At 38.0% G+C, this 24,582-nt stretch overlaps 1 protein-coding gene across 1 annotated transcript in view; it reads right to left on the minus strand.

Moving 5' to 3' along the window:
* The window catches only part of gpr153 (G protein-coupled receptor 153), a 32,547-nt gene extending 8,519 nt beyond the window's left edge, over nt 1–24,028 (minus strand). Inside the window, exons 1-3 of the mRNA XM_015028173.1 lie at nt 23,547–24,028; nt 8,054–8,684; nt 1,708–2,137 (exon numbers count right to left, since the gene is read on the minus strand). Of these exons, the coding sequence (XP_014883659.1) occupies nt 1,708–2,137; nt 8,054–8,427 (804 nt within the window). The 5' untranslated portion in view covers nt 8,428–8,684; nt 23,547–24,028. The remainder of the gene's footprint in view (nt 1–1,707; nt 2,138–8,053; nt 8,685–23,546) is intronic.
* Between the last annotated feature and the right edge of the window lie 554 nt (nt 24,029–24,582).

Genomic DNA, 24,582 nt, shown 5'->3' on the forward strand with positions numbered 1-24,582 from the left:
CATGTCAATTTGTTTAGAATCATTTAGTGCGTGATTCTTTTACCAAACTTCAAACAGATATACACATTAATCACTATCACATGCAACCCTGAAGTTATTGATCTTAGCATCAAAACAAATCCCATCTAGACCCGCAGATATTGTACGAGCATGTGGTTTAGTTTCTGGGCTCTCTAAGGCTGGATCACTCCATGTAACTTCATACACTCCAAAACAAAGACGCAGTATATTTGTGTGTGAACAGCTTTCCATGCATTTAAATAGCTCATTAGATCAGGACCAGCAGACTTGGCGTTTCGTTTGCTGCACTAGAAACATGATCTTTCATCAGTAATTCAGCTCTATGAAACAATATACAATGCAGTGTTGTTGTTGTAAAGTGTGTAATAATTATTTTTTTAACAAAAGGAGTGGATTATGTTCAAGATAATTCAGCAAAAAGGCATTTTTAACTCCGACACTGAAATAAACTATCTCAGCGTAATGCTGCATGGACTGAGGACGCTTTTCATCTTGCACAAAAAAATTGCAACACAGACTCAAAAGTATAGCCTCTTCTCATGATGACAATTGCAACAAAAAGAAGAGATCTAGAGAAAATACAAATAGATAAAAAATAATGTAGAGCTGTTCAAATAAGAGGCTCTTGATTTGGCTGAGTGAGTTTTTCTTTTCCTCTCCAACTTAGAGGACCACAGGAGACGCATGGCAGAAAATTTAGCAATGAACTGTTCTGGTTTTACGCTAAAATTACAACTTAACAAGAGAAAATAATTCAAAATCTCCAAAATCCAAAGTTGCCAAAATACGAATAATCTTCACAAAATGTACACGTGAAGCAGAGGAAGAATAATTCAAGAATGAGAAGCTTCAGATAAACTGATATCTGATTACAACGATAACTCATTTCAATGCTTATTTACTTAACAGGTAATTAGTACGTTCTTAAAAAGGGAATCACAGCAGTATTTCTTCTGAATATACAGGAACAAATATTCATGTCCTCTTTGTGAAACATTGTTTTGGTTCATGTGATTTTAGAAAGCTTTACGGATTATAAAAAATATTCAGCAGATGGCATACGCAGACAGACATAACCTAGGCAGCATATAAACTGACTAGATCCATGTGCCTTCTGCAGCTTTTATTGTTAAAAAAAAAAAAATTACTGTTGGGAAGTTAATTTACCAAACTTGTAACTAACTTGCTTTAATCAGCAAAGCTGGTTCATTGTGGATATATGAAAAAAAGAAGAAAACATCCAACTTTGAGAACTTTAAATATCTTTAGAAAAGGGGAGATGTGAAAGACTATTAACTCCTTCACTCAAGATTCAGGCATACTTTAACTCAACATTACCCAAGATTGCATAAGTAGAGTCACAATCTCTTCATATATAATAAAAGTGCTTTAAAAAACAAACCTGGAAGAGATGGTTTGACAGATAAAAATAAGGGATATGCGAGAGGAAATATGTCCGGCTGTTTTTCCCGTTTCTTGAAATCCACGACTTCCGATACCGTGCAGTGTGATGTCACATTTATTGAATTTCATAAATCTAAACCATTCTTGCAAATCGTGGAGTAATAGCGTCCAAAGCCAAATTTTCTCTTTGTTTAGTCTCCCTGACTAACACGACTCCATTTTCCATTGAGCGCTCAAATTTGACCATCTAACACTTTCGGCCACTGCCTACAATAAACTCACCAGTATGGGGAAGCCAGTCAGGAAGTCGTAGATGAAGACGATGCCACTGATCAGGTAAGTGATCTGCAGCGAAGTCTTGAGAGGCTCTGATCCGTCAATGGATGACCTGCGCTTCCCCTGAGCATCCTCCACCACGATGGTCGGGACGTTGAACTTGTTCTTGTCGGCGTTGTGGCCCGCCTGAATGGAGAAGGTCTGGAAGAGAGCAATGCCGATGCAGATCACGCCCATGGCCACGCTGCCGCCGATGAGCAGCAGGAAGCACACGCCGAAGCCCAGGCCGATCTCTGTCACAATGAATCTGCAGTCGGAGGTGTAGAAGCGATCGATTGTGTCGTGCCAGCCCACTGCTGGGAGCGTGGACAGGATGAAGGACACCATCCAGATGCCCATCACTGTGTGAACTGCCTGCTTTTTGGTGTTACTCAACCTGGAAGCACAAGCAAAGAATTTTTGTTTCAATTCGGCGAAGCTGTCAGGGCTTCAGCTTAAATTGGCCGTTGCTTTATGTTCTGCTCCGTAAGTCCTGCAGCTTATTAGTTTAAAGCCTGTGAGCCTCGTCTTCTCAGCGAAATCTCAGAGGTATTCCTGCGGAAACTTTACCACAGTTACCGTATGCAACTGGAATGTAAACGGCTGGAAAGCTGACAAAGGTGCACAGAACCCTGCTAACATGTTAGACTTTGATAAATTATTTGTAACTTATTTCATATTTAATATCACATTTAACCTCAATCAAATGGAAGGCTGATCAATCACCCGTTTGCTTAAGTGTGAACACCATTAATCTAGCATTTTGATGAAGCACCTTTCATTCAGTTTCAACTCTCAGGCTTCTTGAGTTCATACTTGCCGTCAACTAAGGTGAACCTGAGTAAACTAACAAAGTTCAGCTGTCCTCGCGAGACGTTCCAGACATCTGTTCATTTTCTTTCTTGGCCGAAGCTGTATTTTTGCTGAAAAGCAAACATCATTCAAATCTAGGGTGCAGAAACAGTCCACAGCATTATGCAAGCACTTTCTATCAACAAGAAAGACAGCCGCTGATAAATGGAGAAAATGTACGGCAACAGGGACAATAGAGAAAACTAGATGTTGTGTGAAGCAAATACCAGTCAGAATTGACTCAAAATGTTCTTTTCTCTACAAAACATATTGCAAATCAGCCTCACTGTAACGCCCGGTGTACATCCAAGTCGATAAAAGAGCGACTTAATGAGAAGAAAATGTGAAACGGCTGTGGCCAAGTTCAGCAAAGTCTGACAATTAAAAATCCATTGATTCTCCTTCAGAGGGCTGCTACATATGATCAATTATGTCCTCATGTTCTGATTTATTATGACAATGTATCCATGAAGAATATTGTCAAAATATTGTCAAGACAGGAAAAATAACATCTTCCCACCAAAGTAAATTAAATGTCAACATTGAGAAGGTGTTTCAAGAACCAATTGAAATATTTATCATGATCTCTCCTCCAAATCACCAATCCTCACGTTTTAACAGGTGTGTGACCAAGTAAGTAGACGAGTTTTTTCAAAAAGGTTCAACGCAGGGAACCTCAGGACGGCAACAAAAGAATAATAAATTGCGCACAACATTAAACGCGCAAGGGGGAAAAACTCTTCATGGTGGACAGGAATATAAATGAAACATTCATTATTCAAATATACATTTAAGATTCTAAAACTGAAGATCTGTTTGAAAAAGCACCGCATCAAAAACAGTTATGGCCTGGACAAAGCAGAGAAGAAAGTGGAAGGAAATCGATTTTTTGATGATAGTTTCCTTCGGTCCATTTGTCATCTGGGTCTTTTTCAGCATGAGAGAATTTCCATTTCCTTTCACCTCCAAGCCGCTGCTACAATGAAGATTTTTCTCTGTCTTTGTCTTCTGGTGGTGTGGCTATTGGCACACTTAGCAGGAGGACACATCCATCTTAAAACTACGGTCAAGTTTGACCTGTGTTGTATTTTTCCATATTTTCCTAAAAACAATAAATATTTTTTTTGCAACAGCATTGAGCCAGGCAGGGAATTAGCAGAAAATCCTGAAGCATAAGCTTCTTCTTAACTCCTGTAACATGAATAGTTGCAGCAAAATGGCCCCTATGGTGCTTTGTGCCACCATAAAAGTATGAAAAGATATAAAGATGGAACAAGGAATCAATAGGTGACTGGAAATAGCTGATTTTTGACTACGAAACATTTAGAAAGTCTACAGATAACAGGAAATTTGAACATTTTAACGCAAAGTTACTCCATTTTATCCTGCTTTTTCTTATGTGAAATGCGAGATTTGGAAACTTTAACAGCCTTTTAGAAATCTCTTTTTTGATAAAGGACCTTAATTGGTTTAAAGCAGCTAACACTTGGCAAACTTATAAAAATAGTTTTCCTCACACAAACTTTTATTTTCCCTTATTATTTCACCCGTTGTGAATTATTTATGATCATTGTTGCTGTTCAATATCGATGAGACAGATTCACATCTAGCTTGAGCCCTGAGACAACAGATACAAGCTACAAAGTAGAACCCTGGCAAGTCCAAATGACGTTCTGACACCGCGTGTTTAAATTTGCTATCAACCACAAATTAAAACAGCAGGAGCTCCTCAATTCCCACTTTCACATTTCACATAAAGGCAGATTGACTTGGAGTTTAAGAGGAGAGAGGAGATAAAAGACAGGAAGCTCATTTGCTTTGCTCAGTCAGAATTAATCTGTCATTAAGAAACAAAACAGGGCCCAGGAAAAGTGTTAAGGTTGTATTTTTCTAGGTGAGTTGCTGCTGATATTAGCCATTCAAAAATTTTGTATTTAAATATTTTTCACAATTCTTGCCGTTAAGCAATTTAGGCGAATGTACAAAACCGAATGAGAGCTTTTCATTGCATGAACCGAGGAACTACGTGGGGTTTGGAGAAGCTTCATTGGCTTTGATCAACACATCCGAATCTTAAACATTTAATCTTTTTCCAGATGATGACTGATGTTACAAAGTGAAGAAGGTCCGCAATTAGATATTTCCAGTTTCAGTAGGATATTTAAAAATTAAGTCAGCCGGGATGTAAGAAGATATGAAAAGAAAACAATTTGCAGTTACGTAATAAAGATGCAGTTCATTCTGGATGTGAGGGAGAAAGAGAAAGTGAGACTTTTAGCAGATAACAGGAAGGCTAAAATGATTACAGCAAAGATGCTCTGCATTATTCTGTTGAACTTTCAATCTCTGTTATGGAACATGTAGACTTTGGAAATATTGATAGACTAGTTCTTAAAGAGAAAACATTACGTTGGTTGACTGCAGGTGAAAGCTTGATGAAAACTGAGAATATATCACAATATTCTGACAGTGGATTTTACCACTTGTGACTTGTACTATTTTTACTGCTAATAAGTGGTGCAACAGTCTAAAAATTACAGATTTTTAGAGGTTATGTTTATTCTGAGCTGTATATAATGTCCACTGTCTAATAAACACAGTAGAAAATCAACTAATTTACATAAGGAACAGATGCCAAGGCTAGAACTAACCTTTGATCTATTTATTTACATCACCACTTCAGTTCATAAAACACTTGCTTTATAAATTGATTTTTTAAAATGCCCTGGCTGAAGTAAGGTATTTCTTCTGCCTCATATATCTAATTAGAGTAAACTCTTTTCTCTTTAAGCTCTTTCAGCCGAACGCCACATCAGCCTCTCCAAAGGAATTAAGAGCAAACGTGGCCTTTACGTCTGAAGATACATTTCATTCTTATCAGGTTAAAATGTGATTTTAAAAATATTTAAAACCTGTTTAGTCTATGCGCACTGTGGCAACATAAATAACACAGAAGGGGCAGCAGTTGCCTTTTTCCCCTGTGGGTTTTTTTTTTTTTTTTTTTTTTGCAAACACAAGTAGATCTTGTTGTCACAGTGAGTAATGCTAGCCTTTCCTGAATGTGCCCGGGGTACATGGGGGAGGTTACGTCACCAAGCTGCATGAATCTATTACCAGACTGAGCGAGGAAAATAACTTACATGAGATAGTGAGCGCAGGGTGATGAGAATACCTCCCTAAACACAAAGCTGGAACTCATAATTCAGGGCTTCGGCGTATGTTAATGTCAGGGAAAAGGCAGCTCAGCGGGATGAATGGGAAGCAATTTAAAAGAAAGATGAACACTAATTACACAGCCCGAGTCTGGAACTTTGCTTCCTCCATATCATTGTTGAAACTAACTTAAAAAACAAGAAGAAGATCTGGAGAGGGGACAGATAAAGATGAGAAAGTAAAAAAATTAAATCATTTTGTGCAAAGCCACATGTCTGTGTATATGTGTGTGTTAGTCAATAGTGGTAACGGAACGGGTAATACAGAGAGCAAGAGCGAGCACTTTTTTTTTTTCTTTTTTTTTTTGAGCAGCTGCTTGTGTGCAAAACTTGCCAAGCTGACCGTAGACCGAGCATCTGTAGGGTTGATGCCATTGGCAGTGCAATCACTCAGTTTTCCAGCAGGGAAGAAAAGGGAGCCAACATAATGCTGCTCTTTACCAGATGCACCATGGTTAGGCCTTCAGGAGGACACAATATGCACTATGCATCTGTAGAATAACACTCAACTACAACCTGTTTTTATTTAGCCTTTACCTTATGTTGGAAAATCTTTTGACAGAATGTTATAAGGCTGAGATATGCAAACGTTGAGTAAAAGCTGAATTAGACTAAAGATGAGACCTCTGGGATGCAAAGGTGTACAGTTTACAAACTACACACCTTTTCATTATCATGTACTCAAAATTGTTGTTAAAAGTTGTTAAAAATAAACCTAGCCGTTCTATTAAATCAGCTTCTTATTTTAGTGCAGCACTCCAGTGCTGATATAATAAAGACACGATCCTGTTTAAAGCATGTGACTCGGTGTGAACACCAGACGTCCCGGGAGGTCTCACAAGACAAAAATAGTGCTAAAGCTGTTAAAGTGTGGTGAACCTCGGTTTTATTATTATTCACCGTTTCTTGTTAATATCATATGTTGTGAGAGAACCAAGTGAAGGTGGAAACTAGAGCTGGCAGATACTGGCTGTTCAGACAGTCTGACACGGTGTTACCTCAAATAACTGCAACCAGCTAACATGCTGGCAGGAAAGAGATTTCACCTGATGCGATCCTTCCCACTCGCAAACTGTACACAGGCTGACAGATGGCACAAATCTGTCTGGGTTAGAAACCCGCGGCAAAAATCTAACATTTCTGACCTGAATGACACCTTATCTTCTGAGATTTGCTTCTTTGGGTCTATGGTTAGATTGTAAAGTTTATCACTATCTTGTTTAATAATTATCGTTTGAAGATATTTTGTATGAATGCTTACACGTAGAGATCGGACTGATCCAGCCCAGTTCCAGTGCTCGAGTGATACTAACAGGATCAGATATTTGACTGATTTCCATGATACAGGTATCATGTCTGTCTGTGGGAGCTGTTGATTATTTCTGACTGAATCTGCTGTCGGTGCGCAGCCTGCTGCACGCGTAGCAGCACGTTATTCAGAGTTATTTTTGTCCTCAAACAGGGGAAAATAAAAGACAGATGTTTGTTATGGGTTTTGTGTAACAATTTAGAATCGTGGAAGTTCATGTTGAATTGTTTATGAAAACCTGAGGAGAGAAGTGACTTTACAGAAAACTAACAAGAATCAGCCGCAGAAACAATTTGTAGCTTCTATTTGTGCTCTCACTAACATTATTTCTCCAATCGATACGTTTGTTTGATAAATCAAATATATGGAGATGTAGCAGTTGGTCATTTAACCAGTAGGTTGCTGGTTGTATCCCTGCTCTGTTTGTCTTAGTCATTAAATCAAGACAGTACAACCCACCTTTCCTGCTGGTTGTGGTCAGAGGATATGTGGCGCCTTTGTAGAGCACCAGACAGATTAATGCCACAAGAATGCTGACAATATTTACGCAGTTAAACCAAAGACTAAAGAGAAATGTCCTGTGCAAGAGTTCCTTTGTGCAAAAAAAACATGACCATGTGCCTTGAATAATGGCCCACCCACCATATGTATTCTCACTCTCATCATGTCGGCGAATACTCCAAACATAGTTTTCATGGCAACCATGTCTTCTGTGGGGAATAGCTCCAATAATAGCTCCAATAATAGCTCCAATAATAGCTCCACTTGTTCCCCAGAGGGAACAAGTGGAGCTCTCCATAAAGGGCAATTTAAAAAAAGGAGAGAACAACAACTGGTCGATTTATCTATAATATGAAAAACAGGAGCTAGTCTTTTAATTTGTGTTATGACATTGGTTTAATCTGAAACAGTCGTAGGGCATCATAATTAAATGTCATACCTGTAGTTCACCGGCCAGCGGACCATCCACATGCGGTGATAGGAGAGCGAGGTGACCGAGAAGCAGGTGACCAGTGTTAGCGTGTAAAAGGTAGAGACAAACACCTTGCACAGACCCTCGTTCCACTCGTAGTTAGAGTGCTGCCGCCGCAGCGTTATGACGCAGTACATGGTGATGGGGATGGCCATGTTGAGAATGTGCGTCCCTGCCAGGGTGCAGATGAGGAACTCCAGCGGTTTCCACTTCTTCTGCTTAGCACTGACGCTAAGAATGCTCCAAGTGTTAGCCAGGATGGACACGCCCGAGCAGACCAGCCAAGCCAGCGTGTTGGCATTGATGACGTCATCCTTCATAGTGGTCATCTCATCCACCATGTTGGTGCGGGGCAGGGCGCGGCCTGAAGGGCTGGGAGGAGCCGTCGGCAAGAGCAGGTACACGTAAGGAGAAGGAGGTGGTGGCGACGGGCAGGAGGGGACGCAGCGCGTCGGACGAAGCCGGCATCCTATCTGGGTGGGCGTGTACTCTCCATGGGTTGAGGACAGCAGGCAAATGTGGTGGTTGTGGAGCAACACAGTGGGATGTGAGAAGAGAGGGTTGGCAGAGCTGAGCCAATTCTTTTACATGCATAAACCTGGAGAGACACAAAGAAGGAACAGCGATCAAATTCAGATCGGTACAACATCTGTGACCTGAATGACGACGCCTCCAAATATACAACACTCATCATCAGTACATTCATAATGCAGCTTCTTAACTGTCCCTGCGCTGCTTTGTTTGTTTAAAGTGGGCGACACAGATTTAAAAAAAAAAAAAAAGCAGCCTAAAACCAACAAAAATCCTATAAAAGGAATAACCGATTTCCATTTGGTGGCTAATGAAACCACTTATGCATGGAAGAAAAACCAGGCCTGCACAATGTAGTAAGTCTCAATCATCATTATAATATCATCATTATAATATGTAGAAGGAAATGCATATTATTTCCTTCACAATCAGGGAGTCTATATGTTTTACCAGTTGGATGGATTCTCGTTGGCCTTCATGATATTGTCTTTTAAAGATTTTGACTGAGAAGATAAAGCTCAGTATAAGAACATCGTGATAGTAGAAAACAGGCTTATTCACAATTGATGTCATTGCAATGTTTACCAATAATAATTTCCCTAACCTTCTGCAGTCTTAATGAAACCTACATACCACAATAGACAGAAAAGCAAATGTATAACCAACGACAACATATTTAGTTTCAGTCTATGACTATAAATAGCGATAAATGCAAACGCAGAAATAGTCACTTAAGAGTTTATTCATGCACCTAACACTTCTTACTCTTGAAGCACCTTTTACAGGCTAAAACTGCAGTTCTCTGCAACATATCACTAAAAATCAATCAGCCAAGTTTTTTTTCTTGCATATAAATATCCTGCAGAATATCAGGTTAGTAAACCTGAAGGAATGGATGAGATATCCAACATCCATCTGTTGTTATTCACCTGAAATGAAATGCAGTTTTCAACAAAAACAGACTCATATTAAAGGTACTTAGCGTCTTAGACAATAACGTTAATTATCAAATCATGGCCAGCTGAAAAATAAAAAGCATAATGAAGGTCGACATGCACTGGTATACTTGCAGTCAGACTAATCACCATTATATGCTGTTATGCATATTTGAGGATTAAATTAAAGTAAGCTAGTCATTCTAAAACATCATACAGTATTATGGTCAAACGCATATTGGCAGCGTCTTATCAAAATAAACGTATACACATAAAAATGTATATATTTGTATGAGTTTTTCTGCTGAAAAATCTTATAAGCTGCTGAGAGGAAACACCACCTCTGACCTTGTAAGCCCTCTCAACCCAGTGCAGGTGGCGCCAAACAGGAGAACTCTGGCTAAATAGCATCACTTTGAATATGTTTTCCAGCCCGTGCATAAGACCATGATAGCACTGAAAACCTCCTACAGCGAAAGGATGCTTCATCTATAATGTGCAACTTAAGATATCATAGGTTGTTTCTCCCAGCAGCTGGCAAACTGAAGAACTAATTAGATACCAGATGTGCAGTTTTAACATCTTAATGGACTAATACGTTTGTTATAAATAATTTACACCTACTTTTATTCATAATTGTACCATTTTCTCACCACTTAATGTACGATTATTGTACAATTTCTACTTTGTCTTTAATATTATTGGTTATTTTATTATTTTACATGTAACTGTGGGCTTCCACTTGCCTGTCACGTTGCTGCTGACACTTTAATTCTCTCCACAAATAAAGGATAATTCTATTCTATCCTATTGTATGCACTGTATCTCATTTCTCAGAGGAGTGTTTAACCACTGCCTGGATTAACTGTCAAGACGAAAAAGGGAGAGGGACAAAGAGAGGTGGAAACCCTCGGATTCAGCTCAGTTACTGAAACAACAACAACCAATTATCAAAGATTTTGACAATCAAATTTCAATAATTACTGATCAGAGCTCAAAGGGGTTGGAAAGCAACGTAGGGAAACCAACACTGTGCCACAGATATTTACCAGAACATCATAAAATCTAATCTGTACGAGGATCTTTTTTCAGCCAACCACAACACATCTCATGACACTCGTCACAAGAGGAAAACGCTGGTTCCCCCCAAAGTGACGAGAAAAATGCCTGGCACAGCTGGAGCCTGTTGTCACATCCATTTCCTGTCTTTTGGCTTGTCTAAACACCGACATGCTGCAGGCAGGACCCCCGAGAAGGAATGATGAAAATGGCAACAACTGTGTCACCGGCACCCTGATCAAATCTCCACTGATCTAATTCTGCTTCTTCCTCTTTACAGCAGGACTGTATGCAAGAACGTTGACTTTGTCTCAATTATTGTTGTTCTCCAGGATAAAGAATAACCACAGGAAACCGGTGGCAGTTATTTTTCTGAGAAATAAAGCATACAGAAAGGAAAAGGATGATAGATATAGCAGATTACAAGATAATACCCATTTAAGCATTGATATATATGTGCTTTGTGCTGTTGTGAATCTCAAAAATGTGCATGAAAGTACGAGCTATTGGTTGAGCCCTTTCATAGACTAAAACTGTAAAATTTAAGTTCACGTTATTTTGTTAACTAAAAATAACGCTATATATATATATGTTCTTTTGAGTTCTAAAGTTGAAAGAATCCAAAGGTTTAGCTTCGCTATATTCCCCTGCTCATTTATTTTTCACTTTTTGCTGCCTTTACTTAAGCGCATTTTACCCAGAGAAGGATGAAGCAACACACATTGTATCCACAGCCTTCAAAAACAGTCTTGGATATGAAAAGAATGATTCATGGCTTTGATTTGGGAATCTCCAGGTGGTTGGGATGGACTGAGCAACAGAAGAGCCGCTGAATCAAATAAGTACTGAAGCAAGCGTCACAACATGACCCAAATCAACCCACTCCGCGTGCCCCAACATATCCCATAAGGGAAATACAATCAATGTGTTTTCCTTTGCTTGGGAGACACAGAGGCAGAGCAAGAGAAGGAATCTGAAGCAGTAAGGTGGGGCGTAAAGGACATAATGGAGGTAGAGCGGATTACTCAAATAAGATCTGACCAAGAAGGGTTTTTGACCAAACATGACCTTTGTTTTCTCACTGACTAATTGTTCTTGTTGAAGATCAGTTAGGATTAATTACTTTCCTCAAAATCAGAAATGGACATTCAAAAATAACTATAGAAAAGTTTGCTTTGACTTCACGGTGAGGACAAATAAGCTTCTGACTCATTAAATTCAGTGTTTTCTGGTTTCATCTGAGTGTAATGAGAATCACCATAGTTTTCATATTCAGGAATTAAACACAGACATATTGGCTCCGTCTATTTGATGTGTTTTCTGTGTAACAGCTGCTCAGGAGTTATCCAGCAGGAAAAACACGCAGAACAAAAGCACTTTGGAAAGTATGACTAAATTTGTTTTCGTCTGCGATCACTCACTGGCGTGGGACATTTACTGGATGCAGCTTTTCACAGCAGTCAAAGGATTGTCGCTTCTATTAGTTGTCTTGAGTTTCTCAGACCTCCGACTGAGCGCATTCGGACATATTTACTGGCTGAGGCACAGGCGGCGCCGTTGTTCATTCGTATAATGTGCAACTCAATTCAAGCAAATTGTTTTACAGATCAAACATTGCAGGTACAATCTCTGTCATATGTTCGTGAACTTATCTAAAATCTAATCACAGCAGAACTTTTATAATCGAATAGGGATCATATGAAAGATCGAGACAGGTTAGTACTTAACGAGCAGAGACACCAACACCAGCAGAAAGTCGTGTTCAATCTAATTGCTATTCAGGAAAGGCAAAAGCAGGTTTCTACTGTTAAAACTACTCCATTTTATTCCATGGAAATCATTCTCTAATAAGCAATGGCAGTTTAAAGGTTCTTTTTTTTTTTTTTTAAAAAAAAAGCATCCAACTAATTAATGCTGAAAGCTCTTCATGGTGTACTCGGGGTGATTTGAATGAAGTATGACACTTTTGCAGACATTTTTTATATTGAAGCTGCTCTGACATGGCACAAGTCGACTTTTGTCTTAGCCCTGCTCTGACTAGCCTCTGTTTCACCAAAGTATAATGTCTGCAGACACTAAACATCGAATAAAAGAGAGACTATACCTTTCCTAGAAAGCAGACGAGAGTAGAAAAAAATTCGAAGCCCTTCCTCCAGGATGACTCAGCCAGCTTAAGAGGTACACAAATAGGTTTAAATTCAATAGAAAGAAAATATTTGATGGATCCAATTTGTTTATCTCTGAATGTGTACAATTGGTAGTTTAATGTTCAGGGATACAGTGAACTGCCTTTATTGTCAAGTACAAAATAGGAGTTACTTTATTATACTTAAGCTCAATGTTAAAGATGAGTCAATGTCATTAACATATTTAAATACATCTTTGACACACATATGCCCAATATTTTATTTTGACCTGGACAACTTTTGTTGCTGGTTAAAAATAGACAGTGAAAAATCAGACAGTAGGTTCACAGGATGTCATATTCTGCTGAGAATTCACATTAGCTGCAGATGACAATACAGTCCATGATTAACTGATGACATTTCCTAATCAAACTAAATGTAAGAAGTCCACAAGGGCCCATCTTCCTTAGAAATGTGTAACTTTAGGGATATTGACCGACCGCATTCTGATTTGCCAACAACCCAGCAAGAAATGTAGATCCAGCCAGCATCATTTTACGCATTGTGAAACCTTCAATCAAAAGAGGCTTAATCAAATAAAATTTTTTTAAAAATCCACCAAAAAACATCAAAATATTATTTTCCTGCTTCTCAAAGAAGTATCAGGCTTAGAACAGGAGGAGCAGCAGTAGTAGTAGCTGTAGCTCAGGTTTTATTTAACCATTTGACTGACGGTCTTTCTAACTACAGAAGCTAACAGCTCGATTGCCCACAATCCCACGGGCCTTCAAGCCAAATCTGTCCTTTACACAAGGGAAATCAGCACTGACAACTCAAAGTGCACACACACACACACACACACACACACACACACACACACACAGAACGGAGACTTTCTCTCTCTGACACCAAGACACTGAATGTTAAATGAGAGGCACAGATTGGAAAACAGAAATGGGTCATGCATTTTAATAGTCATTCATTTTACATGTTACCTAACTTAAACGAACTGTCGGCATAAAAAGCAACGCATGAAAGTGAAGCTGAAGTTAATATAGCTACCTTATGAAATTGCCTTGTTTGTCACTAAACGGTTCTTTTTTATCAATAATTATGTTATTTGGACGTTTCCCTCCAAGGACAAATAAAAAAATGTCCCTGATGGTTATATGTTATTTGCAGATTCAGATTGGTCAATTTGCTCTTTATTTATGTCTGTGGAGCAGATAAATGTTGTTACTCCTCCATTAAGACAAACTACTGAACCTGAATAAAGATCTGTACAAAAAACACAACGTCTCAGTCAGAGGATTTCACCTTCCAGTAAAATGAAGCCTCATTCAGCCAATTGCTGTAAATGATGGAAAAAAAGTTACTCTTTTGTTTTCCTGGGTTTCTTTCATGTTTTATTGTGCTTCTCATATTTCTTTTTATTTGTACAACTTTAACTTTGATTTCTGTTGTACGACACTTTGTGACTTTGTGTCTGTGAAAAGTGCTTACTAAATAAACTTCACTGACTTAGTTACAGCTAGTTGTCCAGGTTCAGAAATATCAAGTGACCCCAGATCATCGCACTACCAACTCAACTGTTTAGCTGTCGGCATCTTCTTTGTTTAAATATTAGTTTTAAACCACATGCAACCTGACACATGTCTTAAAATCTACCAATTTGGTGAAATTATTTTCAGAAAAATCTTTGTCAGAAGTTTTTTGGCAGGCCTTTGTGTCGTTTTTGGTCAGTAATGGTTTTGGCCTTCAGACTCTCCCACAGAGGCCATTTTTGCGAAGCCTCTCTCTTACTGTTGCATCACAAATACTAACCTTATCCGAGGTTAGGGCTGTAGTTCATTAGATGTTGTTGTGGGTCCTTTAATGTCCTCCAGCATGAGTCATTAAAGTGCTTTTGGAAAAGCTCTCCAATGTTTTCCGTTTTCTTCATTTGTGGGTAATAGCTCACTGCAATTTGCTGGAGTCCCAAAGTCTTCAAATCGGCTTTATAACCAACCAGATCCTGTTAACGGACCGCCAATGATTTTGTTTGTTCTCTGTTTTTGAATTTCTTTAGATCACGTTATGATTGAGACGGTGCTTCATGTCAGACAGGCTCTACTGACTGCTTGTGCTGCTAGTGAAATTCAACTCATCTTTCCAGAAATCATGTAGGAGTATTTTGTTACTGCCTTACTCTGATACATTTAAATGTGATTTTCAAAACAGCAAAAAACAGAAAAAAGTCTGTAAGGGGGCAAATACTTTAATAAAGCACCTTATAGTGCACATCAGGTAGTGGCTGCGTGTTTACAGTAAATACCGAACAAACCACATTACTTCATTCCCGGGAGCAAACAAAATCATTTATCACCATAATGCCTTTGCCTGTAAGATGTGCACCATTTACATCAGGGAGTCCTTGTGAAAACAGCCACAGGGGAAAATGTGCCTTTATTCTTCAGCACACAAACTTATCTCCTTACACATGAGTCATATTTTGGATGGAGATAACAGGAACAAACTTCTCTTTTGCTTCTTTACCTCATCCTATAATCATCTTAGAAACAGAGAGGATGAGATCAAATCTTGGCCAGCCAAGTATTGGCAGGCGTGAAGATGGATTTATCTATTAAAATAAAGGATAAAATGGTATCTGCAGAAAATCAGACTGGTAATTAAGCTGTCCCTTTGTTCTTGGTCATATCTATACTACGCCAGCTAAGACTTGGTCAGTGTGTCAGGAGGCAATCTTTGCATCTTCCTGCTTTAAACAGTAAAGCTTTTATAAATGCCCCGGTGTCCAGTGTGATTCATGGGGGCCTTGTTGGCCAGCCAGCCACACTTCTATAGAGCTGTCAGAGAGGAAAATAAAATATGCTCCAAGGAGCACTGCTGCTTTCCCCAGAGTACAGGCTCAGGATTTGATAGTACATCTCTGATGTCTACACATGACAGGTGATTAACTCTGAAAGTACAGTCAGCAAAAAAATAAATACTTTCAGAGTCATTTCCTGCTGGCACCAGGTTAAATGCTCCATTCTTCCTGGTTCTGGTTCTTCTCCTGTCTTTAAAAGCTTGAAACTATCTAAAGTTTGCTGAACACATGATGTATATTTTTTTTCTCTGTAAACATCCAGTTACTAATTTAAAAATAGTCTGAATAAGAGATGAACATGTGGCAGTCCCCAGAGGAATATCTATTCTAGAAAATCACTTACTAAAAGCTTTCTTAGACGGATGGGGGGAAAACGTTACATATAGACCTGACTGCTGACAGCAGAGACAGAGGGATGAAAATCAATATACTAGTAGAGAATTGATTCACAATGAAGAAATAAGGAAGTGATCTCTTAGAGAACATCTACCTTTGCCAATGACCATGAAAAGAAGCTGATAGATAAAGTACAATGTGGTTTAAAATAAAATAAAGAAGAACAGGACAAACTGAGTGGAGCAGCTGGCTGGGACATTTTTAGTAGGGATTTTACCAAGAACATCGCAGTGCCAACAGTGAAACACAGGAAATGGGATTGTGCTGAGGTGGGGCTGCATTAGAGTAAACGACTCTGTTTACAGCTGACATTTACAGACTAACAATATATTCAAGTTGGGCCAAACGAGCAACACAGTCATCCGGTGTACAGAAATTTGTTCCAGGAGGGGGAAAGAGCAAAGAGTAAAAGTGAAAACTGGAAATAACCAACAGTGCATTGCATATTGGTTTTTCCTGAAGCTGTTAAGTTGCCACTGGCATATTAATATTTTCTCCTTTTAAAAGCATGAGGTGATCTCATTTGTAATTATGGAAAGTGAAGCAGGAAAGAGTATAAAAAAAAATGTGTAAAACTTTAGCACTGTTGTCAGCAAAGTTTAACCATTTCCATTTATGTCACCTGAATTAAAGAGAATAAATAAGAACTATGAAGCCAACAAGATGAATAGGAAATCTAGATCTGAAAGATCTATGGGACAGTTCTGATTTCCAGTTCTAGTGCGGCTTTAACCGGTTGATGTTAATTTCATCCTCCAACCATTTCTCTTTAAAAATTAGAATTAGCAGCATTCAAAATATTTTCTCCAGCCTTCCTGTAGCGAATATTCATTAATTATTGATACCAGGAACAGATCACACAACATGTGTGAGAAACGACTCAGCTAGCTAACTGGGCTTAGCATCACTAAGCTCAGTTAGCATGACTCACTGTAGATGGCAGGTTCTATGTTTGCTCCCTAGGTAACGCGGACCATTACCTCAATGCAGAAATTTCCAAATCTAGCCTGTCCTATTACAAGCAAAAGTTAAAAGCTCAAAAGGATGGAAAATATCTGCTGAATCCATCTCTGGGTCTATTTGCTTCTTTGTCAATTTGACAAACATCCCCAAGGTAAGTGAATATTGACCTCCTGAGGCAGAAAAACATTTTTTTCATGTCTAAAAAAATCCAGGAACATGACGACCGAAACTGCAAATGTTCAATGTGACTGGGGGTCCATAACTGCTCTGATGGCCCAAAGCATGAACTTAGTTTGCTTATGTCTCAGTCCTGCCCTGAGCCAGAGGCTGAGTGGTAGATATCAGTAAAAAATAAGAAATAGAAATAAAAAATAAGAGCTCTATGACAGAGTCCTATATAATTTCTCCAAATCGCAAGAAGCTCAAGGAGCAGAAGGCCAAAAATATGTTCATCAATGAACAAATTTGCTCTGAATAGAATGATAGGACCCATATAGTCCAGCGCCTCACATAAATAAAGATTTCCTTGAAACAAAAACAAACAACCTTGTAAATAGCACTTTCCTTTTTCTTTTTTTTCCTTTTTTTTACCGTTCCGTCCTTCACACAGTGTTGAAGTGTTCCTCTTCACCACATGAAGGATTGGACTGACCCTCAAAGACTAATACACCATCAATCTTTCTCATTTACATTGAGCGCTCATTATCTATTTATAATGAGGCCAAGAAAAATTCCTTTGAGCCAAGACAGATCACCAGCACAATCCACTTTATCTCAGTGTCCCATAGATAAACCAGAATGTTAAAATGTGCACACATCCTCCTGAGGAGATAAAGAGCAGGAAGCAGAGGAAGAACATCAAACATTATCTGCCAAAAGTAAGCATTTTATTTAAAGTACAAATCACAGGAATTTGCAAAGCAACTGCAAACTCTGCAGGATTGAAATACACAAGTCCAATCAAATATCATATATCATATTGTGTTACTGACAAGCTCACATTTTTTTCCTTAATTACACAACAATTAGTACACTAAATCATTACTGCACATAGTCAGCATCAATATACTGAACCTTTTACTGTGTACGCTGCTTAGCAACTGTACCAAATGTTAAACAACTCTTAAACTGAAATAACAGCAGAACCTCAGCCGCTCATTCGTTATAAAAGGAAAGGGGGCTTTTCTTGGGCTTTAATGGTTAAAATGCCCAGCTGACACCCAGTGCTGCTCTGCCAATGTTAAATTATTTGGACATAAAACTTATAAGACTAGCAGCTCCATAAACACCAGCAAATCAGAACAGGATGATAGCAAGCTAATATTGTCCTACGATCCTTCTGCTTGAGTCGCTTGGAAACATTAAAAAGTGATTCAATAAGAGTGAATTATGACTAATGCAGCATCTGAGTTCACTTGTCCATCATCTTTTATACAATACACATTAAGCCTGTTGTTAGAAATTAGCTTATCTAACAGCAATCATTGACAAGTGTAAAGGAAAATGTAGCAACTGTTATACACTGCAGGTAATTTTAAGCAGCTTTATTCTATATAAACTAGAATATATTTTAATATAAAATGTATTCCATTTTATATTCTAAAATAGAATATAAAGGAAAAAGGAAAGAGCAGAAAACAACTTCTTTCTCTGTTAGACAATGAATGGGAAAATAAAGCAAAGAGTTGAGACAGGAAAAATGTTACAGGTTTTTCCATATGTATTTTAGTTGAATTGGTTTAAGATTATTGTGTTTTAGGCATTATTTTATTTATGCTTTATTTGCTTCACGTATATTTTAAGGTGATTCAGTAATAACTCGCTTATCTACCGATGCTGATGACATTAACCTTTGTATTACTTTTCACCAAAGAGCAGCCCTACTTTTAACTCTGGTTTCTATTATCTGCAACACACATCAAAACTTTTGCTCCGTCTCTCATTTTCCATTTAAATACATTTTTAAACTGTACATATAGTTCAATACTGTGCTGGAGATGGTTATTTCTGCTTTTCTGTGTGCGTAGAAAAGAAAAATTTCACTAGCCTTCCTAGCACTCCTTTACTGATCACCATGCAATAATTCCCTTTTAACTGAAGCACCTTTTAATTTTTATTTTAAAAAGTTGCTGCATAAATAAAAGAGATTAATGTAACTGTATTTTTTACTTTACCAGAAGTACAAGTAACCACAATTTTACTAGAGAAGTACTTCATCATAACAGTGGCCTAGTTGTATTTTCTTTCAACAAGAGTGGAAAACTAGAAATAAATTGCTTTTACACACAAATGTATGCTCTTAGCATGAATACACAATCTTCCCATCTTGATCTTCCCATCAAGAAATCCTCTCTGTAAATGCTAACTTGTAACAGAGCACGCTGCCAGCAGACGAAAGCAGACAGCAAATGTGGAAGTGCACATACTTAAGGCCTCAAACAACAATAACATGTTGTGAGCACATGCCCCTTCCGCTTAATCACAGCATTTCACTAATGCGCAGCAGGGTGGCAGAATAAGTTGGCAGCGTGCTCTTTACCCAGACTTGAGCCCCTGTGTCAGCCCCGCTCAGCTGAAGTTTCCAAACATCTTCCTGCTTCGATCATCGGTAAACACAAAGATTAGACAGTAAATTAAAAAAAGGGTATAAAATGTATTTAAAACATTCTAATATTCTGATTTACCAAGCAACGCTCTCTTAAAATAGTTTTATCTATCAGACAAAGCAGAGTCTGTACCTATAGATCAAATGCTGCTGTCAACTTCCAGCACACTTTTGCCTTTTATCTAGAAGGCAAAAATTTTTTGCTGAATCTAATAAATATCGCGAGGACAGGACAGTTAAAGCATCTGAAAGATGGAAAATTATCTCACTTACTGACATAATCCTGATGTGCTTCTGAAAGACAGATTATATTTTAAATTGTGAGCACATGTGAAAATTTCTGTCTGAGCTGTATGCAGTTTAGACTGGTGATATTTTGTCAAGTAAAATAATACTTCCACATTTTCTGTCAGGAAATGTTACATAACAGACCCAGAGCAATGATTTGGAAAGAACTTTGTATAAACACCGGACCCTCTTTGAGATTGTAGCTCCCATTAGCCTTCCACTTTCAGAGCCAAGAATCTCATTGTATAATCTTTAAAACCTAGCAAGTTACCACTATGAAAACGACATGCAGCATTCAGTATATATATAAAGTTCTTTCTTTTTTTTTGCTTCACAATCAAAGGCCACAATCCATCAGGTTTCATGATCATGGAAAAAACATGATGAGGGCTCCTCTTAACAACATGAGCAACTTGTTACACAGTGTGCAGCTGAATTTTCCATTACAAATGCAACCCTTGAAGCCCTCTTCCTGTTTACAAAAAGTTACCTTCAAAAGTACCTGGATGTAAAGGGCTCCATTCCCCTTTAAGGTTTTTACATTTTGTCAGATTACAACCACAACCCTAAAAGTATTTTAATGTGGAATAATGATACAGACCAACAAACTGTAGTGCAGTTGTGAAGAGGACAGGAAATAACACATGGCAACATTTTTAATGATTTGTTTTTCTTCATGCTTTTTTATTTCTGCATTCCTGCAGCATGATTCTGCCACCACCATGATTCATCGTGAAAATGGTTTGTTCAGGGTGATAACCAGTGTTACTTTTCCGCCACATAGGTTAAAAAGTTCAGTTCAGGTCTAATCTATCCAGAGTACATTTTTCACATCTTTGCTGTGTCCTTTTCCTGGCTTGAGGAAAGCTACAAATGGGATTTCTCATGGGTTTCTTTTTCCTTCTTCGTGATATTTTGTGTGTCACATGAAGTTCCAGACAAAAAAGCACAAATTGAAGTTTGTAAATTGACGAAACTTGACAAAAGGATTAAGTGGTATGAATGCATTTGTTTGCATATGGAATATTCTCCAATAGATGTAAACGTCCTAACCCTTAGATAACAATTCAGTCTGCTCTTTAATGCTGCCGTTTCAACATAAATCTGTTTAGATGAAAACAGTTGATTTGTTGTTGGTAAATGGAGAATGGAAAGGTGTGAACGCAGCCTAACGTGGTCACAAAATGATGACAGAGCTGAACGTGCGACAAACAAAATGTCACACTTGCCCCGTGAAATATTGAGATCTGGTGTAGCAAAAACTGTCGCACACAGGCCGCAGCTCTTCACCCTTTACGCATTGTAAAATGTTAATTTGTTTTCTGACTGGAAGACATTCATCTTGAGCTTAACGCACAAGGTGGATGATCAGAGACCAGCGTAAACATGCTAACCAATGCTAAGCAGTGATAAAAACATGTTTTGGTTGTTGCAATGCCAATAAGGATTTTTCTATTCAACTGATTTTTTTTTGTTGATTATTGAGAAATTATATATTTAATCAAATGTATGAGCCAGATGTTTTTTTTTCTTTTATTGTACTTCTTTAACATTGTTTTATTATTTTTGAGAGATACACATCTCATTTCCAATCAGAAACAAATGTCATAATTGAGTAATGGTTTTAACTCTAATCCTGCCAATGTGGTTTGAATAATTGTGGACTTAAATGTACTCTCTGGAACTGTGAACTAAAATTCAACTTGGATTAAATCAGAATATAACACATTTTCTCACAAGCTTTTAGAATCTTTTAGATAGGACTGGACATTTTATTTGGAATAATATGATTCCGACTTGAAATAAAATGTTTCAACATGTGATATTATTGTCACATTAAACACATTCTGGATTGTTGTCAGTCTCTCTGACCAGTTAAGATTCAACTGTCGCAATGTCAGTTTTATCAATATGTTTTCTTGTGATGACAGTAATGAGCTAGGTAGAAAACTCTGGATTTATTTTTTTATATCGTGCTCCTGACTGATACATTTGTATGAGGAGGAGGTGTTGGTCCTTTATAAGTGCTACATTAATCATTGATTTAGTTGGAGAATGGAAATATTATTTCAACCCTATGAGGAAAGCTGGACTTTATTTCAGGTTAATCAGATTCATTTTATTGATGTTCAGTGCGTACCAAATAAAACTAAATGCTGAAATTGAATCCAAGTGTACTTTAACGTAGTATTGGTTTAGATGTTTGCATACTTGCGTTGCGTTTTTTAACCTAATGTTTTAAAAAAAAAAAACATTAAATGATTATGTCTGGTCATATTGTTACAGTAAGCATAAAAGTGGAGTTTCCCCAAATTGTCCTAAATGGAAGATCCAAATTGAAACAAGGTTCCATTGTCTGTGGAAATCATTCAGATTTTCTTTAAGGCATCAGTAAAATAAGTAATAATAAGTAAAGACGTGCCAGTAGTTCCACTGCTTGCTTGGTAATGTTCCTGACTCTTTGATACAACAAGTTCAAATTATAATGGTGGCAAGGGAAACTGTTTTGATAAACATGAACCTCCTTTTCTTCAAGTGAACAATCCTAAACGTCTTTGTTTAAAAAATAAAAAATGAAAAAAAACTAGGAAATACACTGATGATTTACTGCAACAATGGAAGAAATCATTAGAGATTTTGTGTTTGAACTATAACTTGGACTCTAGGATATTATATTGAATATTTTGGCAGGTCGAGGCGGGATTGAACTTTCTTCCTTTCATTTTGTGTGTTGCTGTCTTATGCTGCTATGCGTTCGCTTGTGATTGACCAGTTTTCCACTGAGCATGCGATGTAGGTAAAGAAGCATGTTGAGGGAAAAAATGGGGAATTTTTGCTAAAATTGTGTAGGATATCATCATATTGGGAAAAGGTTTTGAAATTGTTTGTCATGGTCCTCTGGAGACTGTGTGTACTCCTTACTAAGGCAATGTAACTATGCTTGTTCCACATGCTTGCAAAGCGTGAGATCACTCTTGAAACTTTTGTACCTGCTCCACCTAAATTCAAGTTAAAACTTCCTTTAAAGGCAAAAAAAAAAAAACATCAACCCATGTACTTTGTACTAAGCAGTCTAATGTTGTAAATGGATATAATCACAAAAATATAAAAACAGCTGACAACAAATAGGATTAGCACATTTCTAAAATTAAGTTTACAAGTCCTACTGATACCTGTAATAACGTTTATGACTTCTAAAACATTTTTGTATCCTAATTTCAGTTTAGTCAATATGTACACTGCTGTATCTAGGTTACATGCCCTCTTTATTGGTGGGTGTTCTTGTCAATACTCAGCGTCCTCTCTGTAATTACCAGTACAACGTCACATACATTTATTGTAGCTGATGCTCCTCATTTTAAAAAGCTGCCAAATCCCATAACTAAACCTACAGTGTATATTGGATGCCATTCATCTTTTAATCAGGCCACTTCTCGGTCCGAATTTGTTTCTGGTGCCAATTGATATAGGTCAGACCTGTCTGGCCAACGCAGGTCCACATTTTGATTCAAACATTTGCATTCATATTCACTTTCTTCGCCAGCAGCTGAGCTGTTTCTGCTTCAGAACACCACCTGTTTGGATGGAGCCTCGTTATTTATGTTTGCTTAACATCAATTATGAATTAGCGGGCTAATCACCATCGAGTGTGGCATTAACATAATAAGCTTCCAGAGTTTTATCTTACCTTTTTTTCCTCCGTCACAGGATGATCAGTCTCCTAGCAGCTCTTTCCCCCCCCGAGAATGAAAGGCGGTTGCCTCGTCTCGTCAGTTCAAGTCCATTAAAGTGGCTTTCCTGCGTTTAAATCCTCAAGCTGTATACAGTGACGGGAGTGTCGACAGCATTAAGTTAAGGGAATGACCTACAAGGAAAAGGGAAACCCACCACAGCACCGCAGCTGGAGCCAGTTACTCCTCGTCTTGCCAGTCTTTTTGTTTCATTCACAGGAAGGCGAAACATAAAAAAAAAAAATATCGAGCAGTTCGGTTTGTTTGAAGAACAAACATCGGATTTTCTTTGGAAACAGCGCTGAGCGGAGCGACAGTGAGAGCAGGTAAGATAATTACAGAATAAAAGACAAAATTCTTCTTTTGCCCTCCGACGCAAGCGAGGCGCACGATGGATGAGGCATGACTGATGCGCGCTCCCGGAAGATGAAGCGCGCTCGTGAGTCAGACACGCCGCGGCCGTGGGAGTGAACCGCAATAAGGAATAATTCATAGAATAAAATAACAGGATCCTCAGTTAGACTGTTGATTTCTTTCTTCTCTGTTCTTTCTTTTGTTTTTGACGTTTTCGTGAAAAATAACTGTAAGCATCAAGAACATAAAGTGTTGTGAACTAATTATGAATGGACTTCATTTCCCATGTTCGGAGAAAACCAAAGATTTAAATAGGCCTACAGTGTTTAGATTTAGTGGTCGCCTTTGTAATTGTAAAATGATCTATTGCGCTAAAGCCTTTATCAACTGATACATGTTCCTCCTCCATGTTATTCATGCTTCTTTTACATGCGCCTTTCATTGACATTATAGGACTTGTTATATAAGTCTCCGTCCCTGGATGATTCAGTTAGAGCAGTTTTCTGCCCGCAGGGCTGAGATTGCACCCATGCAATGAAAAGGAAAAAATTATATATATATATATATATATATATATATATATATATATATATATATATATATATATATATAAACCACTCTATTAAATAAAGACAGAAA

Source organism: Poecilia latipinna, unplaced genomic scaffold, assembly GCF_001443285.1.
Source record: "Poecilia latipinna isolate Pla-1442-1.1 unplaced genomic scaffold, P_latipinna-1.0 Scaffold117, whole genome shotgun sequence".
NCBI lineage: Eukaryota > Metazoa > Chordata > Actinopteri > Cyprinodontiformes > Poeciliidae > Poecilia > Poecilia latipinna.